General features: G+C 52.0%; 1 protein-coding gene across 1 annotated transcript; it reads right to left on the bottom strand.

Annotated features, from left to right (window-relative positions):
- Nucleotides 1–1,301: 1,301 nt before the first annotated feature.
- Nucleotides 1,302–26,043, bottom strand: XPNPEP2 (X-prolyl aminopeptidase 2; the record flags this gene model as incomplete). The annotated part of the gene is made up of 21 exons (XM_079727370.1): nucleotides 1,302–1,496; nucleotides 1,801–1,890; nucleotides 4,545–4,621; nucleotides 5,131–5,190; nucleotides 5,602–5,706; nucleotides 6,201–6,270; nucleotides 7,572–7,632; nucleotides 9,610–9,681; nucleotides 10,788–10,865; nucleotides 11,552–11,661; nucleotides 13,020–13,109; nucleotides 13,881–14,076; nucleotides 14,360–14,441; nucleotides 15,117–15,218; nucleotides 18,504–18,650; nucleotides 19,663–19,749; nucleotides 19,993–20,097; nucleotides 21,102–21,165; nucleotides 22,109–22,219; nucleotides 23,654–23,724; nucleotides 25,995–26,043. 21 exons carry the CDS (start codon nucleotides 26,041–26,043, stop codon nucleotides 1,302–1,304), a joined length of 2,022 nt encoding a protein of 673 aa, XP_079583496.1.
- Nucleotides 26,044–27,123: the final 1,080 nt, after the last annotated feature.

Raw genomic sequence — 27,123 nt, 5'->3', positions numbered from 1 at the left:
CAGGTAACAGCAGTCCCCGGCTGCAGAGCAGACAATGCAAAACCCAGAGGCAGGCTTCCTTGCCAGGCTGTTTTAAGCATTCAGCAGGATGTGAGCCCAGGTGGCTAACGGCTGGGCTGGCCAGGGACAGCTCTCCCCCACCCTCCCCCTGCCCCAGCTTGGCAAACTTGGAAGGGGCTGGGAGGTAGGCTAAAGGATTCTGCACAGTGCCGAAGAGCAAAAGAGCTGGACTGCTGACCCATTCTGGCCCCGCCACTTTCCCACCAAACATGGTGTGTCCCTGGGCAGGTCCCACCCCATCTGGAGTTCAGTTCTCTTATCTGTAAAATGGGGAAACCAGATTCTACCCACACAGGTTAAAGGTCATCCAAGAGTGTGGAGGATTTAACAGCCTTGTCCCAGTGGCTGCACTTTGGAAAGCTCAAAGGGTGACACACGTGCCAGGAGGTCTGGGAGAGTGATTGGGCACTGTGCCTCAGGTTGTTTCTAACTTTGGGTAGGGCCGTATTCCAGAGTGCTCCCCGCGTCCTCTCCTACCCCATGGCCAGATTGCTACGGCTTAACTCCCTATGCTGTCAACTGGCGTGGAGTCTGCCTAGGGTTTAGGAGTGATAGGCTCACACATGGGTGGGTGGGGCGCTGGTGTATGTGCCCCTCACCTGGCTGGTCTCCCTGACCCTGGGCTGGCAGTAACACAGCCGGAGGACTCAGCCACCATCCCCTCCTCTCCCTCTACAGGCACAGCAGGGAGCCCAGAGGCAGCAATTGTTCCTTCAGCTTGTGGGCTGCAGCCAGGAGGCCACTGCAGGGCCAGGGACAGTGGGGGTGGACAGAGGTGGCCTCAAGGATGCGGGGAGACCAACAGGTCAGGAGCCAGTGTGGGTCTGGCTCTCTCCAGCAGGTGCTGACAAGGTGGGCCTCTCCCAGGGCCATGGAGCCCCTGGGGGGTAGGGCAGTGTCCTATATTGGTCTTTTGGGGGTGGAGCAGACAATAGCCTCTGCCAGGTTACAGGCTAGGCCTACCGGGCTCATGGGAGGAAAGGGACTAGCTGGCTCCTGTATCCTGGGGCTGGGGGTTTGGGGGTGGGGAGCTGAGGGTGAAATGTCGAAGCCCAGGTGTGGGGGGGAGCTGGGGGGGCGGGGAAGCTGTGACCCAGAAGCCCTGCACCCCTAGGGCTTGGCCCTGCAGAAGGAGGCTAAGGGCGGTGGTTTCCAAGCAATGGGTCAGCAGGGGCTCTTGGGGCACGGGTTGGGGGGTGAGGGGAGCTGAGTGAGAGGGTCAGGAGGGGAGCCTCGAGCCGCTAGACGCTCCAGCTGAGGATGGTGAGAGCAGAGACTGTCATCAGAGGGGCCAAGGAGGCGGTGGGCGCTGCCCTGGCGACCAGGGGCTCCGTGTGCTGCTGCAGCCAGGAGAACTCCTCCAGCAGCTGGCGTCGCTGGAGCTCGGGGCCCACCTTCTCGCGGATGGTCTGGTAGTAGCGGTTCAGGTACTGGAGCTGCAAAAGGTAGGAGGGGTAAGGGCCTCCCCAGGCCAAGCTGTCAAGGTGTGGGAGCTTGGTGCCATCCAGTGTCACTTAGGCCCAGGTCCCCACAGGTCCCCAGCCATCATCAGGTGAGCAGGGGAGGGATACCCCAGTGTGTGCCTATAGGTGCCATCAGTGTGGACCCTCCCAAGGGAGGGGAAGGGGCGGAGGGTCTTGGCTTAGGGGAGGCAGAGGTGAGAGAGGCCCAGGGCTGGGGAGAAGGCAGTTAGTGACTCGAGGGCTGAAGGGTAAACAGCGCCGAGGGCCGCTCGCTCACCTGCTCGGGGGACAGCAGGCTGACATCGATGAGGTTCCGGTCATAGGGCACCAACGACACCACTTCAAATGTCAGGTAGGTCCCTCGGTACTGGGGCGGGGCACAGGGAAGGTAGGAAGGCAGAAAGTGAGCGAGGGGGAGGAGCTAGGCTGAAGGGATGGAGGGAACAGTCCACCCAGAAGCCCTGGGCATGGGGAACTGACCTTGTCAAGCCTGAACCCTCCACAGTGCCCTTGGCCACCCCCGCGTCTACCAGTTAGGCACCCGCCTTTGGTGCTTCCCTCATGATTCCTGAAGTTTAGACTTAGGCCTGTGTTTTTCAAAGTGTGTGCCTCCAGAGCGCCAAGGGAGCCTGTTAAACATGTAGACAGATTCTGGGGTCCACACCCCAGATCACTGGAGTGAGAATCTCTAGAGCAGAGCTGGGAACCTACATTTCAATAATTTTAAGGTAAGTATTAGGTTTTTATATCTTTCTATCTGATTTCCATCTCTATCTACAGCTCTCTCTCTATCCATATCTCTATGTTTCTATCCATTGATGTATCTTTGGAGATAAATTTAAAGAAGAAGAAATAGCCCATAATTCCCATCTCCCAGAGAGCTCTTGCATGTATGTGCTTAGAAAATTCAAAGTACAAAAAGATACTCAATAAAAATGGAAAGTCTCCTCCCTGCCTGGTTTCCTTCCTGAAAACATTTTTGGCACATATAGTATATATATGTGTATATTCTAAAAATTCACGCAAAATGGATCCTACTATACGCTTTTCTGCACCTCCCCGCCCCGCTTCCATAGTAAACCTAGGAGAGTGCTCCATATTAGCACAGGGAGGTCTACCTCACTCTTTTTAAGGGTCCATAGTGCGCAGATGATAATTTATTTAATCAGTGATGGATATTTAGTCTGCTTCCATTTTTTAAAACGATTACCATCACTGCTACAATCAACATCATCGTATAAACATCTATATACAAAGTGACGTTTTGGGACTATATCCAGAAGGAATATATCTGGCAGTGGGAATGCTGAGACAAAAGGTATAGGCATTTTCGGGCTTCCCTGGTGGCGCAGTGGTTGAGAGTCTGCCTGCTGAAGCAGGGGACACGGGTTCGTGCCCCGGTCCGGGAAGATCCCACGTGCCGCAGAGCGGCTGGGCCCGTGAGCCATGGCCGCTGAGCCTGCGTGTCCGGAGCCTGTGCTCCGCAACGGGAGAGGCCACAACAGTGAGAGGCCCGCGTACCGCAAAAAAAAAAAAAAAAAAAAAGGTATAGGCATTTTCAATATGTATTTTGATAGATATTATCAAACTGCCCTCCCAAAAGGTTGTACCAATTTTTACTTCCCCCAGCAATGTATGAGAGTGTTCTTTCCCCCACAAACTCACAAGCACTGGGTGTCATCAAAGTATTTCGCTATTGTCAATCAAATGGTATTCTATTGTCACTTTGATTTGTATTTCTTTAAGAATAAAGTGGAGCATCTTTTCTCATTTATGGACCATTTGTGTTGATCTTAGTGAATTGTCTTTTTACGTCTTTTGCCCATTTTTTTCCGTTTTCCTTATTTCTGTCTTACTAGATTTTTAAAAGCTTGTGGTAAAAAGGACATTCCCCCTTTCTCTGACATACGTGCTATACTCGTCATACATCTTTTGAGTTTGTATATGGTATTGTTCCCATATAGATGTTTTTTATTTAATTGAGTCAGAGTTATCAATCTTTTTCTTCATGACTCCTGAGTCTTACATTGAAAGGCCCCTTTCCTCCCTGGGATTATAAATGAATTCAGATAGGTTTCCTTCTAGATCTTTTATGGTTTCACCTTTAAACCTCGATCCATTTGGAATTTTATTTTAGTGTAACAGTGAGGTTCTTCAGTTTAATTCCCCCCACCAAATTATTAGCCATTTGTCCCCCCTGCCCATTTATCAAACAATCTTCCTCTTCTTTACTGTTTTGAAGCACCAGCTTTATAGTAAACTAAATTCCCATCTTGTTTATGGAAATTAGAGGGTCTATTTCTGGACTATTCTGTTCCACTGTTCCATCTTTCCCATCTCTGGTGTCTTACTGTTTTAGTGATGGCTGCTTCGTAGTGTGGGCTAATATCTGCAAAGGCTAGTTTCCCTTATTGGTCTTTTCCAGAATCTTCCTAGCTATCTAGCTATCTTTGCATGTTTATTTTTACAAATAAACTCTACTATCATTCTGTGAAGTTACAAAAGCATCCAGCTAGTGTTGAAATTGAGGTTGCCTTGAATTTATAGAGTAACTTAGGGAGAAATGACATCTTCATAATACTGAGGCTTATTTCCAGAGACCGCCATTTACTTAAATCTTTTTTATGTCCCTCAGTAGAGATTTTCTCCGTGTAAGTCTTTTAAAGTTTATATCTAGGTATTTTATCTTGTTGGTTGTTATTATACAGAATCTTTATACCTAACAGTCTCCCCTGGTGATTATTATGTGCATTGAGAACCAGTGATTTAGGGCAGGGATACTGATTCATTTGGTTTGGAGTGGGACCTGGGCATTAGCATTAAAAAAAATCTCCAGATGATTCTAATATTCTAATGTGCAAACAGGTTTGAGAAACTGATTTATGGAATTATTCTGGCACTAAGGAATAAAGAAATTCATGACCCTACATTAAATTCTCCTTTGACCTTCCTTACCCCCCATGCAGCCCAGAGTCACTGCCACGCTGTCCACACCTCCAGCCCACCTCAGTGGCACTTTACCTTGGTCTCTGCTTCTACCACCAGGGCCACATCTTCAAGACGGATCCCAAATTCTCCATCCTGATAGTAACCAGGCTCTGGGAGACACAAGAGATGCTGGTGACATTAGTAGGGGAGGGGACCCAAGCCCAGGTTTCCTACGCTGACTGAGGAATGGCTGGAGGGCCCGGCTGCCCCCGGCTGTTGGCTTGGGCAGACCCAGCACCTGTTAGACGCTCCGTGGCTACTCGGAGGCCACTGCCAGGCTTCAGATTCCCCACCCTCCCTTGTAACCCAGCGGGGAAGACTAAGAGCCCACTTGGGTCCTGGAGGCACTCCCCTCTCCCTGTGTGCCACTGTCCTGTTACCCCGGCACTTGAATGGAGACTCTGGAGTTTGGATGTACAGCTGGAAGCCAACTCCCATGGGCAAAATGAGGGTATGGGCTGAAGGGGCTTGGGGTTAGAGTGGGACAACCCATTCGGGGCTGGGAGTGGGGAGGTGAGGGAGTGCAGCGGTGGAGCCGGGGCGGGCCTGTGTGGGGTTGTGCTCCTTGAAGGCTGGCGTTCCCTAGACTGCGGTCCTGGAGGAGCCCCGAGAGCCATACCGATGGAAGTGAACATGCCCTTGGCCATGGCAACGTTGCCAGACTGGAATCCCACTGGCCCTGGAAAGGGAGAGTCAGGGACAGTGTCAGCTCTCCTGCACTCACCAGCTTGGAAACTAGCAGGTTCCAGGGAAGAGCAGGTAACTGGGATCCCTAGCAGCGTGTGTCCACCGTCTACCTGCGACTGGTACAGACCAGATTGGCTCTGGCTTTTATTTCTCTGGGGTCTATGCCAGTCAGCCACTGGGCCTTGACCTGCCTATCCTCTCTCTGAGGCCATCCTAAATGCCAGCAGAGCGGCCAGTTGCCAGCATTTCTCACTTACCCTGTGGAGCACCAACTCCCCACCAGCTGGGAAACCTTGCATGGGTCACTGCACCTCTGTGGGTCCTGGTCATTTCCACACCTGTGAAACGCTCCACCTCTTTCATTAGAGGGGGGACTCCAGGGGAGTGCTGAGGAGATACCTACATTCGTGCACACACAGGAAGTTGCCAATGCCATGGCCTGTCCCATGACCATAATTGAGGCCAACATCCCACAGGGCTCTGCGGGCAAAGGCCTCCACCATTCGCCCTGGAAGAGAGATGACCTCTGGTCAGCTGGCTGGACCCCAGACTATTGGCTTTGCCCCTTCCTGCTCTCTTTTTCCAGACCAACCACCAGGATGGTGCCTGAGGAGAGGGCCCCCCGAGAGGCAGGTAACCATGCCCTATCTCCAGTATACTGTACGTTGTACCCACTACCTGGACCTCCCCATCTGTGAAGACACCCGCTTCCTCCAGGAATCCCCCCGTGACCGCTGCAGCCCACACTGACCGCCCCCACCTCTGAGCTCCGGCTCCAGCTCCTGAGTTGGACTAGGAGACAGGAGGCCTGGGCTCAAGGCCTGGCTCTCCCACTAACCCTCTGTGTGACCTTGGGCAAGTCACTTTCTCTCTCTCAGTTGGATTTTATCTATACAGTGGATGGGATGATGATATAATCCCTGCCCCACTAGCCTCCCAGGGCCTGAGTGCAGTGAAATCAGGGCCTGAGGTTCTGGGTCCAGCCTGGTTTGCAAAACCCACCTGATGTAGCAGCTGGGAAGACGAGTCTGGAGAGATCAATGTTTCCTATCAACACGCGGGTATACGCCTCCTGATGGGGAGAGGGCGAGGGAATGCGGTGTGTGGGCCCAGGCCTGGGTTGGGGGATGTTCGGGGGAGTGCATGCTCATGTGTGTTCACCCAGGTTCTGGAGGATGGCCGGAGGAGACCGAGGGGGACCTGCTCAAAGCTGGGGCTTGGTCCATGTGGTTCCCTTTGGCTGGTCCACAGGGACGCTTGTAGGTGGGGGTGAGCTGAGGCCACAACAGTAGGGATTGGGGAGGCAAACTCCCTGGGCTGGAATCCTGACATGGTCACTCACAAATCTGACCTTGAGCAAGTGATTTTAATTGCTCTGTGCCTCAGTTTCCTGGTCTGTAATGGGACGGTCATAGTACCAGCTCATAAGGTTGTTGGGAGGACTAGGTAGACTCGTGCATGTCGGGTGCTCCCGACAGACTAAATGCTCAAATAGGGGTCAGCACCCTTCATTTCCATTATCATGATCACCCTTTAGTTTTCTTAAGGGCTTATGGTTGGGTTGAGGCCTGATAATTGGCAGGTCGGCCTTGCTCTGTCAGGGCTGTTACCTTGTGGTAAGAGGGAGGGAGGTGGGCTGACAGTGGCCTCTTCTCCTGGTCACTCCCTGTGGCGACGTGGGTGAGTCCCCTTCACCACACACACACACACACACACACACACACACACACACACACACACACACACACACACACAGGCTTGTCATCTTGAGCATGATAGCCTGGGGCATTGGATCTAACAGCTAAACTGAGCTCCTTGAGGCCTGTCCAGTGTTTGTTTTCCCTCTGTCTCTGGCACAATGTCTGAGCCACAGTCCACTTGCTGAATGCACAGATGTGGCCCCCTGCTCTCCAGCCCCCCAGAAGCCCCCAGATGCGCACAGACCATGTCCCTGCCTTGACCCCAAGTGGACCAGCCCTCGCTGCTTCCTGCAAACCTCCAGCTCCTTTCCACCTCTGAGACTTTGCTAGTGCCCTTCTCTCCCCCTGGAATGGAATGCCTGTCTTCCTCTTTTCTGTTCAGCACAGTGCTAGGTTCACAGACAGCACTAAAAAAATATTTGTTCATTGAGTTACTGAAATGGGATGATGATAAGTTTGGGCTGAGACCCTGTTGGGGGCCTGAAATATCTCTGGGGAAGTAGTTGAGGGCACTGGGTTTTCTGGTACTAATTTGCTGTGTGACCTTGGGCAAACTACTTAACCTCCCTGGGCTTCAGTTTCAGCCTCTGTACAATCAAATGGCTCTTGGCGGAGTGGTTGCTTGGGTGTCCGTTGGGTGAGTGTGGGTAGGGAAATGTGGTCCAATGCCTACCTTTTGGAAAGCAGAGGGGGTGCCCCAGTGGACTGTTCTGGTGATGTCTGTTGTCCCGTCCCTGTGGAGAAGGACAATCAACATGTCCAACTCTTCTGAACACCTCGGGGTAGGGATCGCGGCCACGTGCTTCCCGAGTGCTTTCCACTAGGGTTTGAGTGGCAGGGCTGGGATGGGGATGGGGAGGGAGGTGAAAGGGAGAGGATGGCTTCCATCATGCAATTCCCAAACTCAGCATCTATGCATGAAGGGGCTCTACAAAGCTATCACATTCAAAATCACTATGTTTTCTGAGAGGCCCAATTCCCCACATACATCTTCTACCCCCATACCAGCCATTTTGGTTGTTTTGTAAATATGGGTTTCCTTGGGCCAGGCTGGCTCTAAAAGCAAGGCTTCCTCCAGGCTTCCTAGGAGGTAGGAAGGGATGGTCCCATTCTTACAGATGGGGAAACTGAGGTCCAGAGAGATCATAACACTCTCACACATTCATATACTTATTTGCCATTTATAGAAGGGAGGGAGGCAGAGCAGACGTCATTATCCCCATTTCACAGGTGAGGCAATTGAGGCCATGAGGCCATCTCCCTCCCTGAGCCTCAGTGAGGCCAGGTCTGGTGCAAGCACTGACTCCGCACAGTTCTCTCCATTGTAAACATGGATCTGCCCCAGGGATTTGCTCAGAGTCCCAGTGAACCGAAGCTGCCAGAAGCCAAAGAGTCTGACTCCCAACCACCATCTGCAGCCGTTCCCTCAGGATGCCCGCTGTGGCCACCCCCGGGGGTGGGGGCAGTGAGGAATGATCCCAGGGCCCTAGGGACTCCTCCTTGGGAGCAGGTCACAGGGCGTGGCTGAGTTCTTCAGAAGGAGAGAAGAGGAAGTGAGATGGCCATTTCCCCGGCCTCACCCTGCTGAAGCACGCCCCAATCCAGCAACGCCCCAAGAATTCACTTCCCCTTCGCACACTGGCCATCTCAAGTATACACAATGCCACACCAGTGACTGCGAAGGCTGCTAGGCTGAGTGCCTGCCAGGCTGGCTCCTAGAGCCCCGTTAAGGCTAAGTGTAGGGCCTTTATCATTAGCACATTCACCGCAGGATAGAGGATGGGAAACTATTCCTTGCTCCTCCATCAGTTCAGCGCACCCCTTTGTATCCCCCACTCTAAGTTTCCCACAGTCCACCTGCTTCCTAGATGAGAAGGGAAAATCTTCCAGCCCACCTCAGCTCAGCTCCCATGTGAATGAATGGGCTTAGTCTATTCTGCATGGCTGTCATGTCCAGGTGTTCAGGTTGTGCACTGCACAAAGGTACCACATCTAAAGAAATGCCATTCACTGAATGGGTATATACTAATTTCAGTGAGAGCACACAAGTGGACACGCAGATTGTGGGGTCCTGGAGCACGGGACAGTGCCCCCCCGCATAACCCTATCTGTGGTTGTGCACACACTCAGAAGAACACGCACATGTCTACTCGCAGACACATCCCTGCGCTGATGGGTGTGCCCTGTCCCAACTGTGCTGCAGGTGTCCCTTGAGGTTGCTTCACTCACCTGCTTACTGCTCTTGAAGGCCTGATCCTGCCCCCGCTCCCCATGACATGGTCACCTCACTGTACAATGAGGGAAGAGGTGGTGAGGACAATGCATCATGCTGGTGGCATGCGGTACATGTCCAGGGTGTGCATGAGTGGGTGAGAATATGGGCGCTGTGTTTGTGCAGCCAGGCAGTGTTGCTGAACGCGGCTGTTCGGACTGTGTAATAACGTTCGGGCTTAAAAAACATTTTACTTGCACAAGGGGAGTCTTCCTGATTCTCACGGGGCAGCACCTGTGGGCATCCCCACTGTTTTGGCCTCTGTCTGTTGCCCACCAGGCAGGGACCCCCACGTGTGAAAATGGGAAGGATACTCAGGCACATTCAGTCCAGGCCTCTCCTTTCTCAGATGAAGGATACACACCCAGGAAGGGAAAGCTTTGGCTGGCTCTTGGCTGAGCTGAGATAGCCGGGCCAGGGCTGGGTGGGGAGTACATACCAGTATTGTCCCCCGGAATCCACCAGGTACATCTCATCTGAGGACAGCTTGCGGTGCAGCTCCTTGGTGGGGCTGGGAAGGGGAGAGATGCTGAGAAGGGAGCAGCCTAACCCTGAGCTGGGTGAGGTGGGGGTCCTGAGTGAAAGCAGAGGAACCTCCTCCCCCCTGGGAGCCGGCCTTCTAGCTAACTCCTTTGGGGAAGCCATCATCCCCCAAAGGGCCCTGGGAGGCTACTGAGCTTCTGCTGCTAATGTCCTCAGCACACATCTGTTCATCCTGCACCTCCCTGAGCAAGGCCCTGGTCCCCAGGGAGGGGAGAAAGGAAAGAGCCCCGAAGGTGGGAGATGGGAGAACTTTAATGAGCACCCAGCTGAGCTATCTTTTTTTACATCAGGAGAAACAGGTCTGCAGAGAAAGGGCTCACAGAAGGCCCTGAGGGAAAGCCGTGAGGGAGCTGGGCCTGAACCCAGATGCTGAGTCTAAGGCTTTCTCTAACTTCTTGCCACCTCTGGGAGCAGAGGGCCCCAAGAAGCCAGGGCACAGGAAGGGAGGGTACCCGAGGGTGGAGCTGGAGAGCAGGAGTTGGTAGGGCTGAGGAGTTCCTACCCTGTTACTCTCTAGTAGGGAGAAGGGGCTGGGCTAAGGCAGCTGAAGGCTTGGGGATGCTGGAGGAGGGAATTCTGGGATGGGTCAGGCCAGCCACTGGAGGGTGTCTGCCCTCTCCCTGCTTTGTCCTTGCCAGGCTGAGGCCTCTGGTTGGCTCGACCCCCCCACCCCCAAGTTGCATCAGGCAGGCCTGCAGGTGTTTGTTTTGTACGGAGCCAAACATCTGGCCAGCCTACATCTTGGGCCCACCTTGGTTGGTTCAGGCAGAGTGAATGGGCCCTTCTCCCCATGTGCTTGTGAGCTTTAAGGATTAAATAACTCACAGGAAGCCAAGGAAAAACATCCAGCAGCAGCCCCACCATCTCCCTTCCAGATCCTTCTGCCCAGAGTGCTCACAAAGTCCCAACCTCTCAAGCAGGGAAATTATCAAGTCTTTTAATTCAAAGGAGACTCCCAACACCCGACTGGGCTCCATTCCCCACCTCCAGCCTCCACAATGCTAAAGGCCTCAGAGCTTAAATGTGGACTCAGGTCCTCCACAGAGCCCCAGAAAAGTCTTTCTTCTGAAGTACCTGTAGTGGGCCAGGGCAGCATTCAGGCCACTAGCAGAGATGGTTTCAAAACTGGATCCGGAGAAGAACTCTTCTTCTCTGGAAAGGACAAGACAGGAATGATCAATGAATGCGCTCAGGGACTAGGCTGGGCCCAGGGTATCCAACAAGGGCAAGTGAAGGTGACAGCTGCCTCTACCTCAGCCAGGCTCCATTTGGCCTTCCCAGTCCCACCTCCTGTCACTTCCCAAGCTCTGACCTGTCACTCATAGACCACTCACGGTCAGAGAAGCAGATTGTAGAGGCCGATTTTTCCTCCTCTACCTCCATTTTATAGATGGGGAAACCAAGGCCTGTGTCCCAAAGTGAGTTCCTAGTAAAGCAAGAGTGAAGAAACCTAGCTCCCTGTATCTGATAACTCCCTCAACTCCGGAGCAGCATCCTGGGCTAAGTGTGCCCTCAGGGAACCTCCCTCCCCAACCTGATATTCTCAAGTGGTCCAAGGTCCTACCTGGCCTGAGCTGGCCTGAAGCAGACACTAGGGGGCGCTGTTGGGTTGTGGCCCTTCAAGTTGTCCCACTTTCCGCAGAGCTGGGGAATGTCATCCAACACCTCTGCCCAGCTTCCCGACCACGACCACCCAAGAACTTGTCACTCCTTGTTCCAGAGGGGCCCTCAGATACAAGGAGGGTCTTCCTTCCCCCATAAGGAGACCAATCCCCCCCTCCCTTCCCCCACCCCCACGCTAAGACAGTCAGCCGAAAAGGATGGCTGTGGTCCTTCACCCTCGGAACTTCTCCAGCAGCTCTGCCCCTGAGAACTCATCCACGGTGTCTTTGGGCACGTTCTTCTCCAGCCAGACCAAGTATCGGATCACAGCCACAGCATCCCGCACCTGGAGCAGGGCAGGCAGAGAGGCGGGCCGAGGAATGGTCTCATCCGGGGCTCAGGGATGAAGGAGATGGGGGGACTGCTCTGGGAGATGAGCTTTAAAAACATGAGGGTCTTACTGGCTATTCGATGATATTAAGGGATTCTTATTAATGTTTATATATATGATCAGAGTGTGGTCATGTTTTGAAAAGAGTTCTTGTCAGAGATACTGAAATGTTGATAGAAGAAACGATATGATAGATGGGATTTGCTTTAAAATCGTCCAGCAGCCGAGGATGGGGAGTGGAGATAATGAATGTAGGGTTGTAGAGGAAATGAGATTGGCCTTGAGCTGATGATTATTGAAGCTGGGTGATGGTGATGGGGATCATTATGCTATTTCCTCTACATTTTTTTTTTTTGCGGTACGCGGGCCTCTCACTGCTGTGGCCTCTCCCGTTGCGTGAGCGCAGGCTCCGGACGCGCAGGCCCAGCGGCCATGGCTCACGGGCCCAGCCGCTCTGCGGCATGTGGGATCTTCCCGGACCGGGGCACGAACCCATGTCCCCTGCATCGGCAGGCGGACTCTCAACCACTGTGCCACCAAGGAAGCCCTCCTCTACTTTTGTATATGCTTAAAATTTTCCACAAGAAAAGTTTTCAAAAATGAGGCAGTGTATCCTAATTTTAACAGGAATATCCAAAGGGGCAAGCCATCCTCTCCCTGGGGTGAAGGAATTATTATAACTAACACTTATTTAAGACTTGGAATGTGCCAGGCAGTGCTCAAAGCAATATATTAAAAATATATAATTACATAATTATACTTATACATATAGAACTATATAGTCATTATATAAGTATCACATATTTATGTAATTATTATATATTTATAGGTACATATTAGATAAATAAATGCATATATGTACACTATATATATTTATATTAATTATGTACTACAATGAATATATTTAAACATACATTATTTATTATATATTATTTATACTATACAATGTAGATATATATCTTTAATCGTCACAACAACCTTCTGCTATGGGTTACAGCTATGATCCTCATTTTACAGAGGAGGTAACTGAGGCCCAGAGAGGTGAAGTGACTTACCTAAGGTCACCCAGCTAGGTGGTGGGTAGAGGAACTAGGATTTGAACTCAGATACCATAGCTCCTGGGCCCAGGCTCTAAACCACTGAACCACCCTAGGAACAACAGGGTGGAGCACAGGTGGGTGCCCAGGAGTTTGGTGTCCACGTCTCTGTTTCACTGAGGGCCTTCTTCAGGCTCCTCCAGCAGGGTCTCCTTTCTAACCCATCAGACCCGGAGCTCCCCAGAGGCTCGTGTGTCTGCCTGCCCATGGACTTACATGGCTGGCCCTGAGGAGGATCTGCTCCTTGTTGTTTTTCACCGCCTTGGTTACCATCACTGGGGAGTACGTGTCTGCTATGAGTTTCTCCTGTGAGGGGCAGAGAGGAAGCGGTCTGGGAGCCCTCTCTAGGGCACGGTGGTGCTTGAAAAGGATTGGCAGGAAATTCCAGCTCCGATGAGACTTGACGTCTCCTGGAGTGGCAATGCCCTTCCCGTGTGTGCTTTCTGACTATGCAGGGCTTTCCCAGTCTTCCCTTCCAGCCTAACCTTCCCTCTCTCCCTCCCTCCCTCCCTTCCTCCTCCCTCCCTGGTCCTGGATCCCAGCAGCACTCTGGGTTGGATCCGAGCCTGGCCCCTGCCAGCCACGGGCTGTTCTGACAGTGTGTTTCCTGCACATCTCATATCATGACAGCTACCACTTACTGAGCGCCTGTCATGCATTAGGCACCGGGCTTTACATGCCCTGTCTCCTTTAAGTCTCCTCAGAGTGACTCTTTTGAGGTTGTGACCCTTAGTGCCATTTTACAGGTGAGGAAACGGAGGCCGGATTGACTAAGTCACTTGTCCAGGGTCATGGCACAGCCAGTTCTCAGTCTCAGGCTTGGTGACCTCAAAGCCTCTGCTCTACCAGCCTGCACTCCCCCAGCCTCCCTGACAATCTCTGAGCTCTCTGTGGACAGATGTTGTGTCTCTTCCTGGGGAACCCTAGAAAGAAAGTCCCCTAGAAAGGGGACTCAGTGCACCACTGCTGACTGACCAACTGCCAGAATGGCCCAGGGGCTGTCCCCCCCACCCCCTGTTAGGTTGAGACTTATCAGGGCTGTTGGGGGGTAGGGAGGATGGTGCCTGGCAAACCCACCTTGGGTATCACTTCATAGAGCCCATACGAGGTGTAGCTGGTCCCGATCCAGATCTTCACGACTCCTGAGGTGTAAGCCTGGACGCTGTCACGGACTTGGCCATAATCTTCGAGTTGCACACACATGGAATCCGTGCAGCCAGAGTTCAGGTACTGCAGGGTCTCAGAGCTAAAGCGACTCTTGTTCGCAAATAACCTAGGTGGACAGGGAACACCAGGAGGGTCCAGAGAGAATCTAAGGAAGGTGCAAAAGACCAGTGGCCCTTTGTTCCTGGAGGTCAGAGGAGGCCTGCGCCAGGCAGCTGAGCAGACCAGGTTTGGAGTACGTGGGAATAGAGGTCAAGGGGGTCAGGAAAAGCTGATCGGAGGCTTCCTCGAGGGTCCTTCTGGGGCAGGCACCCCGCTTCTCGGAAGGCTGCATGTTGGGGCAGTGAGGAATTAGAGGACGTCCGTGACCGCAAGCCAAGGACGAGCCCTACCTGATGGAGGAGTCAGTGAGCAGCGTGTAGGAATAGAAGAAGGGGTTATAAGGGATGTCACTGCTGCGAAGGTTGAAGAGCCCTGGGGAAGAGAATTGATGGGGACTATCTGAGGCTGACCTGCCTGACGCAAGTACACGTGACACCTTTGCCCTACTGTTGGCTTTGGCCTCCAAGGATCCCCAGCCGCACGCCCGCATCCTCTGCCCCTGAATGTTTCTCAGTCTTTCCGGAGTGGGGCAGGGTCTCTGAAGCACTAATGAGCGCTAGGGGCACTTTCTCCCAGAGAAAGGCAGATACCCAGCCAGTAGTCTGCACACAGTGTCAGTGGGTTCCCAGAATACCTGAAGCCCAGAGCTGGGGTCAGGTAAGAAGCACTGAGCCACGATGGGATAGAATAGGGCTGCACAGGGTGCTAAAGCCGGGAAGCTGAGTGCCCTGGGCTCGGGGCCAGGAGGTTGGGAGGTGTTTGCTGGGCCTCCTCCCCTTCATGAGACAGAAGCCTTTGCTTCTGTGGTTTCCTGGTCCTCTGATGGCCCGGGGGCTGGCCCCAGATTGCACGGGGCTTCCTGGTTTCCTTAGTGAGCAGACGTGAGCTCCTGCCCTCACCTTAGTTCCCACAGGCCATGACCACGGAGCTCTCAGAACCCATGGGTCAGTGGTCGTTGTGGGAGGAGTCCTGTGCTGCAGAGCCCAGGAGGCTTGGGGCTTGGCGGGAACGCAGGCACCCCCCCTGCATCCACAAATCTATACTCACAGGCCGTCTCATCAAGTGCAGACAGAAGCACGGCAGTCGGGGCCTCACGATGCTTCTGCATCTGGCTGCGGATGCCAGATACTTTCTCCTGCCAGCTGCTTCCTAGAAGCAAAAGAGCCAAAAGAAAGCAGAAGTGATCTACCTTCTCTTTGGCACTGCGTTCCTGAGAGGGCTCCCTTAGGGCAATAGTTTTCCATTCCTTTAGAAGCAGTAGAACCCTTTCTTTAACCAAACTCTTGCTTGTGTAATCATTAAGGACATGGGCTCTTGACCCAGACTGTCTGGGTTTAAATCCTACCTCTGTCATTACTTGCTGGGCAACCTTGTGAAAATTAACCCCTCTGTGTCCTATCTTGCACATCTGTAAAATGGGGATGGATTATAATAATAGTGTCTACCTCAATAGAGTTGTTATGAGGTCCGAATTAATAGTATTTGTAATGTATGTAGAATTGTGTCTTGGTGTATAGAAAATCTGGTATAACTTTCTGATTAATAAATAAGCATGCAAAACAGAGATCAGGGGAGCAGCCCTAGTTGAAGGGCAAAGGGATAGGGCTGGGCCATGTTTAATCCTCTTCCTCGCAGTAACCCCAGCACTTACTAAAGCCACTTGGGTCTGGGCTAGGCACTTTGTGTACATTGTTTTAATCCTTACTTGGCCCATTTTACAGATAAGGAAATTGAGCCTTCAGAGAGGTAAAGTGACTTATCTATGGTTTTCATAGCTGGCAAGGGGCAGAACTGAGACTTGAACACACGTCTGTTTGACTACATGGTTCACACTCTTAATCAGTATAGACATTGGACTATCTTGCTAACCTTGTTAGTCTCCAACCTTGTCCTTAAACTCAGTGTCACAGAGCTGTCCTTTCTGGGATGCTTGTATCCTGGTTCTAGGACTTTGGTTTTCATCTTTTTTTCCTGCTCCCTGTAATCCCTCTAAAGAGTCTGCCCCTAGGCAGGGATAGGAATTTGCGGGCAGAAGATCATAAGCATTAAGGGTCCTAGTTGGGCTGAGAGATTAGCATAAACAACATAATTCAATTTAAAAAATCTTTATGCAAACAGGTAAAACTGTTCATCAAGAACCAAAGCTTTCGGTGCGATACTTCTTCTAGGTTTATTTTATTGTATTGTGGTAAAATACACATACCGTAAAGCGTTATCATTTTAACCATTTTAAAGTGCACAATTCAGTGCCTTTAAGAACATTCACAGAGCATCCCTGGTGGCGCAGTGGTTAAGAATCCGCCCGCCAATGCAGGAGACACGGGTTCGAGCCCTGGTCTGGGAAGATCCCACATGCTGCGGAGCAACTAAGCCCGTGCACCACAACTACTGAGCCTGTGCTCTAGAGCCTGCGAGCCACAACTACTGAGCCTGCGTGCCACAACTACTGAAGCCAGTGTGGCTAGAACCCGTGCTCTGCAACAAGAGAAGCCACCGCAATGAGAAGCCTGTGCACCACAATAAAGAATAGCCCCTGGGCTTCTCTGGTGGCGCAGTGGTTGAGAGTCCGCCTGCCGATGCAGGGGACATGGGTTCGTGCCCCGGTCCGGGAAGATCCCACATGCCGCGGAGCGGCTGGGCCCCTGAGCCATGGCTGCTGAGCCTGCGTGTCCGGAGCCTTTGCTCCACAACGGGAGAGGCCACAACAGTGAGAGGCCCGCGTACCGCAAAAAAAAAAAAAAAAAAGAGTAGCCTTTGCTCGCCGCATCCAGAGAAAAGCTCGCGTGCAGCAACGAAGACACAACACAGCCAAAAATAAAATAAAATAAATAAAATTTTTTTAAAAAAAGAGCATTCACAAAATTGTGCAACTACCATCACTATCTAATTCCAGAAACATTTCCATCATCCCAAAATGAAACCCTGTAGCAATTAGGCAGTCTCTCCCAATTTGCCTCTCCCCCCAGCCCCCGGCCCCCACTAATCTGCTTTCTGTCTCCATGGATTTGCCTACGCTGGATGTTTCACACAAATGGAATTCTACAATATGGGGCCTTCACTGACTTCTTTCACTTAGAATTATGTTTTCAAGGTTCATGGATGTGATACATTTTTGAGACAACAAATGAAAGCCAATTTAAATTGTTTGATACACACAGGTATCTTTGAACTTTTCATGTTCTTCCCTTTGCTCTTTGCCCCCTTTAAAACCTGTGAGTGGCTGGAGAGAAAGTCTCTCTTGTCTCTGTGAACTTAGAGACTCTGTTCTTGGGCTTCCAGGCCCAGTTCTGGCTCTGGATGGCTTCTCCTTGAAGACTAGCAGCCTGTGATGGCTTGGCTTCCTCTCACTTGTGGGAAGTGATAAAACCCACGTGAATTCTCTCCCAGTCCCTGGAAGGTTTTCCCCTTTATCCACTCCTCTTCCTGACATAACTGCACCCTTCTTTATCTGAATGGGATGAGTTTTATTTATGATGGAACTGTCTTGGATAGCAAGTTTCTTTAAAAACTGCGTCAAGATGCAGAAAGTTTCTGCAAGTTACATCAGAATGGATAAAGAAAATTGGACACAATTTTGACTTGTTTCATCAGACTCACTATTTTGAAATTTCTCTCCTGTTTTGGGGATTTCTTTCCAAATAAGAAGTGTGCATAGACCTGTGTGTGGAAAGGGACCTCTCAGATTGCCCAATGTTTCTAGGAATCCAAGTCTATGGGCTTGTTTAGAATTCCTAGGAAGGTAGGGGCTGGTGGTGGCCAAGACATTGATTTATACTCAGTAGCCTGGGTCCAGTCAGTTTAGTTACTACTTACAAGAATTACAGAGAACACTGTTCTTTTATGACATATTTAGATGGTGTCAACGGGGTCAAGATTATCGATGTTAGAATTTTGAGGGTCAGTTAATTTTCCTTTGTGGTCCGGCCAACACTTGAACCCTAATCTGTGCCACAGTCTGAGCTTGAGCTTAGTTTTTGCTTCCTTTGTCCATGCCAGCCCATCTGACCCCAGCCATCTTACATCTAAATTCCTCATCACTGGAGGACCAGAAGTCAAGGTCTGAATGATTCAATACAAACCAGTCTTCACTACCAGACAAGCAGCTCATATCATGTTTTTTTCTCTCTTCAAAGGGGTAGGTTCTTTTTCATCTTTCTCTGACTCCCTTGTTTCCCCCCTTCCCGTTCCCTCTTGCTTCAAATCCTGACACTCTTTATTCCAGCATTTTCTAAATATGCTTCGAGTAACTTCTGATTCAGACTCTCTGAGGGGATGGGGCCTAGAAACCTGCATTTTAAAAAAGCATCCCAATCTATTCAGGTGCACATGGAACCATTGCTTTGGGACCTCTTAAGATGAATTTTTCAGCCAAAGGAGCAGCAGCAGGGGCCTGTGTTGCTCCAAGGTGGGAAAGAGAACGGGTGTAGGAATCACCTGTGAATGCCTCCTGCAGGGCATAGATGGGCTCACTTGGCACCGGAGGCCTCTCTGACCCCCACAGCAGGTCCACAAGGTTGACGGTGATGGACACCAGCTCTCTGTCAGAGTCTCGGAGGGCCACATTATAACTCTCCCAGGAATCTGCAGAGGCAGGAAGGAGTCACTTGTCCCTTGCCTGTGTATGCCTCCGGGAAAATTGTGACGCAGGCAAAGCTCGTTCTTGTCCCCTCTGCCTCCTGTCCCGCTCAAGCAGCCTGGGCTGTGCCCTCTCGCCTTCCTCCTTCAGTTTGCCCTGAGCCCGCCCCAGTGCTGCCCACGGTCAATTAGCTAAGCTCACCCTTTTAAGTTCCAAGGGCTGCGGGGCCCTCTTTTCGGTCCTGTCTGTTTGACTGAACTTCAATGCCACAGCCCAAAGGAATGGTGAGGTTCAGGCCACTGGAAAGGCTGGCAAAGAAGCCGGATCTGAAGTGGGAGCCTTTCAGTGCATATTCACGAGGACGGCACCCTTGGGGGCAGGCTGGCCAGCTGGTGGGGGCACTGGAGCTCAGGGAGCTGTGCTCCTGGATGGGAGGGGAGGGGACTGTGCTTCTTTTTGTAAAAAAAATTGTTTGGCCACGCCATGTGAGCCATGAGGGATCTTAGTTCCCTGACCAGGGATCAAAGCCACACCCCCTGCAGTGGGAGCGCAGAGTCTCAACCACTGGACCACCAGGGAAGTCCCAGGGACTCTGCTTCTTTACTCAGAAACCCTCTCAACTCCTTTGACCCTTCCAAGCTGCCTTCCAGAAGAGGGCTACCAAGTGATTCTAGTGCCCTGATTGTTAGAGTTCCAGGGCACAGAGGATGGTTCTAGGTTTAAGAACATCCCGGTCTACCCACTGGCTAGGTCTTAACGATTCCCTGAGTCTTCTAGGTTGGGTCTCTGCACTCCTGACTTAAAAAAAAAATCTATGTTTATTCTTTTAAATGTATTTTCATTACACAATCCAGGAATACACCCTTGTTGCAAAATATTCTGCAACTACAAGTTCAAACACTCTATCTTTAGAGTCACCCTGCACCTGCTTCTACCAAGATGTGCTTCTTTACATCCTGAGGGCCTGAATCTCCCTTGTCGGTGAGGACAAACGCAGGGACTGAGGGAAGAACATACTGATGGAGAAGAGGAAGGGGTCGAAGCCCACACGCCCTCCAACAGGAATCTCGGTGAGGAGCCAGGTGACAACAGGAGTGGTGCCAACTGCGAGAAAGACAAGAAGGGACACTGAGGTTACCCCAGGCCCTCCAGCCAGGCTTCTGTCTGTGACAGCCCTTCCACGTCTGTCCTCCGTGATATCCGCCTCAAAGATTAGGGACGGCTCCAAATTTCTTGAGCTTCCCACAGGGGCCCAGCATGGCCTTCCATGCACCCCCGTCACCTGTACCTTCCCAAACCCAGTCTGGGTTCCAGGGCTTGGGGAACAAATCCGTGCCGCCCTCTTACCTTCCTTATGGAGCTCCCAGTTGCAGTCCATCTGTCGCTCAGCCTGGGTCCAGTAGCGGCTGTCGGTCCAGAGAGCGGCTTTCCCCATGGTCACCACGGCGATTCCTGGGGCAGAACAGAGAAACTTGGAGGGGAGGGTGGAGGTGTAGAGCGAGGCTTTAGTTAGCCCTTTAGCAATGCGGTGCTGGCTCTGACATGGTCACAGGGGGTCTCTGGAAAGAGTTGCTCTCCTCCCTTGGAAGGGAGTGAGGCAGGAGACGTTAAAGGGAGTGTTGGGCGGAAGGTAGCTGGAAGTGTGTCCTGAGTTGGGCATCTCTGCTTTGCCTTGAGGCCCTTTCCTAAGGGGGCATTTAGCAGGACAAGTGGGGTCTGCTTTTGGCCATCCCCAAAAGTCGATGCTACATGTAGGTGCTCTCAGCAAAGATGGTGTGGCAGTCAGTATGAAGATGCGGTGGCTGATGGGAACACTAAGCCAGGGGCTTAGCTAAGGACAGGCAGAGAGGCCAAACCCAGCGACTTCTGCAAAGAGAAGAAGGGCCCGTGATGGGCAAGCCAGGCAGCTTGAAGCCCAGGGGAGGGATGTTTAAGGATCAGCAAGGGAAGCTTAGGTTTCATTCAAGGGGCCAGGATCAAGGTGGGAGGCTGATTCCAAAACTGGGACCCCATAAATGGCCTCTGTGTTTGTGTCTCATTTGGCCACGTGAGGTGATGTTATTCATAAAAGGACCAGCAAAGTAAAACTTTGTCCCCAAACGAGCCATTGTGTGAAGGGAATCAGTGGGCTCCTAGTGGCTAGATATAGAGGTAGCAACTGTCCCAGAAATGGAGCCCAGGGAGTGCTGGGTGGGCCAGACTGTGGCTGAGGCAGCGAGCACAGGAAAGAAGTCAGGAGGGCCACCTGCCTCATGCAGAAGCGTGGCTGCTGGGCTATGAGATGTGTGCCCTGGTGACCCCTTTTGGAGTGGTGAAGGGGGAGGCAGAGAGAGGAGCAGGGGCCTCTGGACACTCGCTCCTGGGCTCCTGGCTGCTGAGAACTAGCCACACCAGGGCCTCTCTGACCACTCTGGGTCTCCCACCAGAAACAATGAGGGCCGGGTAATGGCTGTCACCTGCAGACCCTGTAAAGCCTGTAATCCACGCACGCCTCTTGTCATAGTCGCCGATGTACTCGCTCTAGGAAATCAACAACACCGTCATTAGCCTTCTTCATGGAGTCACACCCCACATGGAAGGCCCCCAACCACATCCCGGTTCTTTCTGTCTAGTCAGTTTCAACCAGTCCTACAAGCCCAATGGGTACATCATAAATAACTTGTGCAGAGAGCTTTACACATGATTGTGTTTGGGTTCTCATAATCCTTGGAGACAGATCTCATTATTCCCATTTCGCAGTAGAGGAAACTGAGGCTCAGAGAAGTTCAGACACTTACCTACCCAAGCTTCTTAGCCCTTTTCGGCAGGTGGGAAAATGAATTCAAGTAATCGTATTGACACTGAAAATGCCTTCTCTTCCAACTGGGCTGTTGCTGGGAAGGTGGATGGGGTGGAGGTGGATCCAGGGTGGGAAAGGGTGGGATGGGTGGGTAGGGGCGCTGCTTTGGGAGAAGCAGTTCTGGCTCAGACCGTCTTCTTTCCTGTCTGCTCCCCTCTCCCAGCCTACACCCCAAACTTGTGGAATCTTGGATGCTGGATCATTTCAGCGCTCCATCCATCAGCTGATGGGAAGGGCTGAGCCAGAAGGGAGCTCAGGGTTCTTCTAATTCAGTTCCCAGCCCACATTCTAACCTCCTAGGGCAGGGGTATCCTAAACATTCATTCTGGATCCACCATCTAGGAACTGATCAAAATCTTTCTGAAGTTGTTTATAGTTTCATTGCCTGAGGTCAAGGAGATTTGGCAATGTCTTCTCTCCTATGCAAAGGAATACATTCTTTCAGTTGCCCTAAAAAGCCCGTGTCCAAGCTCCCCACTTCCTTCCCTTTGCCTGTCAAATCCTTTTTCTGTCTTCCATCTTCCGATTCTTAACAGCGTCCTGTTTGTGGCCTGTTCTCTTAGGCCAGACCTGGCTCGGGGCAGGTGTGGGGGTGGGGGGTTGGTGGGAGGAGCCATCTCTCACCATGTGGGCATCCGTGTCGGGGACGATGTAGGCAGAGATATTCCGGGTGTGCATCTGCTGGCGGAGGGCTGTGAGCTGTGCTGTGGTATTGACCACAGTAACTGGAAGGTACTGACAGGTGACAGGAAGACACCAAGACACACACACACACACAGACACACATTGCTTAGAGAAAATGTCGCCGGGGCCCCCATCCTCTCCTTAGGCAGGGATTGGGGTTGGGTAGGCTGGGCCAGCCTGGAGAGGGATGGGGCAGAAGCTGATGTTATGGATTAGTCTAGATTAAGGTGCCTGGGCTGAGTGGAGATGGAGGTGTTTAAGAGCTTGGAGAGAGACTTTTTGTGACAGTAATGGGACCTGAGTCTGGGATGGGGTAGGGGGTGGGTAAGAAGTGCAGGGTTCTGAGCCCTGGCACTGGGCCAGGCCAGGGGATGGCCCCTCTTTGGATACCTTGGGGTAGAGTGGCCAGTTTAGCAAATCAAAATACAGGATGCTCACCCAGTCACATTTGAATTTCAGGTAAACAATGAATAATGTTTTAGTATAAGTGCGTCCCAAGTACTATTTGGGGCATACTTATATTAAACACGTTATTCATCATCCGAAATTCAGATGTCACTGGGCGTCCTGTGTTTCACCTGGCAGCCCTACATTGGGGACTTGTTTCAAGTTTCCACTCACTGGTCCCAAATGGCAGAGGAGAGTGAATGAGTACCCCCAGCAGTTTGGGACATTGTCCAGAAAGATCGTCTCCAAGCCAGACATTTTGTTAAAGGTTATTTTATCTTAAAAATAAAAAGTGTGGGCTCTTTGTTTTGTTTTGCCTTCTACTCCAGGATACATCCATGTTTATTTTAACATAAAAATAATGTGGTTTGCCCACCTACCTGCCTGCCCCAGTGGTCTCATAAAGTGGACGAGGCAAGCGGATGTATCCCATTTGTCCTGAGACTTTAGTGACCTGCTGGCAGGCCCATGAGCCCTCACCTTCTGGCCTGCTCCTGTCTGGAGAAGCTCTTTCACACTCTCATCTAGTTGTGGAAAGAATCCCTCTGGTCTCCACATAGGGAGCTGATGACCTTCGAGCTCTAATACGCTGGGCCTTCTCACAGTCTTCACACCCGAGGCCTCCCCCTCTTGACCTTGCGCTGGCTCTTCTAGCCCTCTGTCTTCTACCCTCCTCCCCTTTCCTCTAGAATTGTTGTTTTCTTTCCTCCCATCCTCTTCCTGGCCTCTGTCTAGCTAGCCTCGGCTAAAGGCTGGCTAGGGGCCTCCTCCCTCCCTCTCGCAGGGGCTGCCTGGGCTCAGGCTTAAAGGGAAGGAGATGACCTGCCGTGGGAATGGCTGGGAGAGAGGGATGGGGGCAGATGTCAGACACCTGAGAATGCGCCGCCCGCCCCGAGGGAGGTTAATCAGAAACAGTGGCCCCAGAGTCCGGAAATCAGGAGGAAGGCTGGTAGAGGGTGAGGCTAGCAGCTGGGCCCATGGGGGATGGGGAGGAAGGTGGGAGCTGTGGGCCCGGGCGGGGCGGAGGCAGGGCCTCACCGGAGGGCTGATTGAACAGTTTCTCACATCCTCTCTCAGGTCCAGTGACTTTGGGCGGCCCCAGGCACAGGCTAGAAACCAAAGAAAAGTCCAGGGTCACTTGGAGACTGGATAGGTCCTAGAGAGCACGGGAACATGTTCCCCCAACCCCCCTCCTGGTCCCCGCAGGGCCTCCATCCTTTGAAGCAGGAGATGCTGTCCAACTCTACTTGAGGATAAAAATAATTACATTTCATAGGAAATCAGGCTGAATTGGATGGCACCCTGGGTCACAATCAAAGAAACTTGTTTCATCGACAAGTGATTGCCACTTTTGGGTGGGTTTTAGTGCTCATTAAATCAATTTTTTCCTTCCAATCTAATTGGGTCTTTTCAGGATCTACCAAACTGGAAAAGTTGTGTGTAAATTAAATTTTTGTAATCAGATTTTCTCTTAAATGCTCTAGAGCATCTCGCTAAATAATAACCCCACCTTCGTTTTACCCTTCTATAAATCTAATTATATATATATTGGGTTTACTTAAATTCAAGGCCCACTTCTACCATTTCTTACGGTCCAAGTATCTGCCTCTCATTCCAGGCTACAGAAGCCAGGCAATCCCAGGCTGACATCGTCCCCTGGTGGGGAAAGGTGGGTTAGCATTTAAAGAGCTCCTACTATGTGCTAGACACCGAACTCAGCCATTTACCTATAGTATCTCTTTTGATACTTGCAACAACCCTGGGAGATGGGTATTATTGTCTGTTTTCTACAGAAGAGGAAGCTGAGGCCTAGGTACGTTTAGTTACTCGCCCAAGTTTTACCACAGTGAGTCCGTGGCAGAGCAGGAATTTGAACCCAGGCCATCTGAGTACAAAAAAGCCAACCGTGGAAGGGTGGTGCCCCAGAAGGGACAGAATGTATAGAGACTTAGTTTCCAGTTGGGGCTCTGCCGCAAATTTGGTGTGTCCCAAAAAGAGTCACCCAGTATTCATTGAGCAAACATTTCCTAAGCCCCTGCTGTGTGCCAGGCACTGGGCTAAGTCCTGCAGGCTCTGGGTCTTCACACCCTGAAAGTCCAGGGGTCTCTGATAGGCCTTCCCTCCAGCACCCCACCTTTTAGGGAGGGAATCTCCCCAGAGGTAATGGGGGTCTGAGTCTGGGGAGACACTCTACTTTTCCCTTCTGAGTGGGTTGAGCTACAGATGGAAGGAGTACCTCTGGGTTCTAACACCATGAATGCCCTGCCTCACTGTCTCTCCCGGTCACATAAACTCAAGGGAGAGATGAGACCCACCCTGTTGATTTAAGAAAATGAACACTCATTTCTGTAGGAACAGATATCTGGCAAAATGGTGGCGCTAAAACACCAACATAAGAAGCAAGACACAGCCAACCCATGTCCCTCTAGACACCCCAATTGCTGTTCTCTGAGGTCAGGGCTGTGGCTCCCAAGGGCAGGCTCTGCAGCCGAACCACTCTGTGGTCCCTGGCACGGGGCCTGACACTGGGGAGGTGTCAGGAACTGGGTACTGAATGAATGAGTAGGGTCCTGCTGCCACAGAGCAAAGGGAAGGAGGCCTCCCTAGGGCCAGGGTGGAGTGGATGTGGAGGATGCTGAGCTGGGCACTTAGCTGTGACTAAAGAGTACAAACAGGACACCATAGGGTGACAAAGACCAAACTTTAGCTAGACTCCACCAATCCCTCTTCTCCATTAGGCCTTGACTTCCAAGTCCATCCTGTCCTTACTGGGCCTGCATCGCCCAGTCTTAGCAAGAATCCTGCTAAGTCAGTGTAGAGAGAATTCCCCACCGTTAGTATCTCATCAACCTTGATATCTGATAAAATTTCTCATCTCCCATCCTTGATATTTGATCACCCTGCCTTCAGCAAGGATCGTATTAAGTCAGTTTAGCAAGAATCTCCTCACCCTTGATGTCTCCTCTTGGCAATTTTCCATCCACTGACCCCCTCACTCTGCTCATTGACAAGAAGTCCTCAGCCATCTTTGCTGTATCCGGAGTTGAGCCTGATCTTTCTCCCCTACTGCAGCGCCCCTATTGCAATAGTCTTGAATAAAATCTTCCTTACTCTTTTAACAAGTGCCAGAATCATTTTTTCTTTAACAGGTGGGAATGGAAACAGGCCAAACCAGACTTGAGGTGAGTCTTGAGGGTCCCCAGGACTGGCCCTGGGGTTCCTCTTCCTCAAGACAGAGAGAGGGACCAGGAAAAAAAGAGACAACCTAGGCCCAGCCTTCACTCCAACCCTTTCTGAGCCCACAGGGGAGAGGCCAGAACTGCTCTCCAGCTGGACCTGCCCTCCCAGCATGGGAGGGAGAGACGGGGGATGCACATACCACAGAGGAGGACAAGCCAGGGGTAGCAGCCCCAGGGAGCCCCGGCCATGAGGTCTTCAGATGTCGGTGCTGGGTGGATGGAGGGTCAAGGGAGAGTGGGCAGGGCTGTTTCCTTGGCCTCTTCCTCCAGGCCTTTCCGGGACGGGAGCAGCCAGGGGGTGGGGGCTGGCAATGGGGAGGAGGTGTCCAGCTGGTGGATGGAGAGTCCTCTGGTCTTTGGTTTCTGAGGGTTCCAGGAGTCAGGCTGGGTGGAGAAGGCTCGACTGCCCCAGGCAGCCTCTGCTGGCTCCCTGTCACCCAGAATAGGGTGTGAGCCTGCCCCGGGCGGAGTCCAAAGATCTCTGAGACAGAGGAGGAGCAGCTGGTCTCAATCAGCCTGCTTCTCCCAGCCCCCTCTTCAGCAGCCAGCCCCGGCCATTCCCGAATTCTGTCCCCCTCCCTCCAGCAAGCTGTTTCCTATTAGCTCCCTCACCCCAGGCTCTGGCTACAGCCTCACTTTTGCTTTGAGATGGATGTTTATCCTTCCGCCTCTTCTGAGCTGGCCTGACTCAGAAAAAGCCAGTGTCCTCTCTTCCCAGTGCCTGTGAAGCCCCACTGCGCCCCTCGGAGAAGTTAGTTACAGCCGGAGACTGACTTTCCTGGACTGAGGGCTGGGTCCCCTCAGGAGAGTCCCTTCTGTAAAAGTGGCAGCAGTCACTGGCAGAGGGGAAGACTGCCCTTCTCTTGGGATGGTGGGGACGGTGGAGTCCATTCAGCTGTTAGTGCCATATGCACCCGAGGGAATGAAAGCCCAAAGGCCCATCTGGAGGGGTCAGGGGACGACATTGAAGAGGGAAGAAGACCCAGAAAGGGGAGTTTGGGGGCTCCCAGAAGACAAATTTGGTTAACTGGACATGCCCTTTCTACCATAGCTTCTAGAAGAGGTCTTTGTTCCCCTGCGGTGTGGGTCACTGCCAACGAACATGACTCCCTCTGGGGGAAGTGGGCAAACTGAGGCCAGCCCTGTGTCCACCCACCACATCAGAGGGCAGCTCACTGCACCAGCGCCAAAGCAGCCCCCAGTCAGAGCCGTCTACACCCCTAGACCAGAAAGGAATACTTCCTAGAGACAAACAGACCCAATGGGCAG

This window comes from Hyperoodon ampullatus, assembly GCF_949752795.1.
Source record: "Hyperoodon ampullatus genome assembly, chromosome: X".
Lineage (NCBI taxonomy): Eukaryota > Metazoa > Chordata > Mammalia > Artiodactyla > Ziphiidae > Hyperoodon > Hyperoodon ampullatus.
This window is presented reverse-complemented; position numbering and strand designations above follow the sequence as displayed.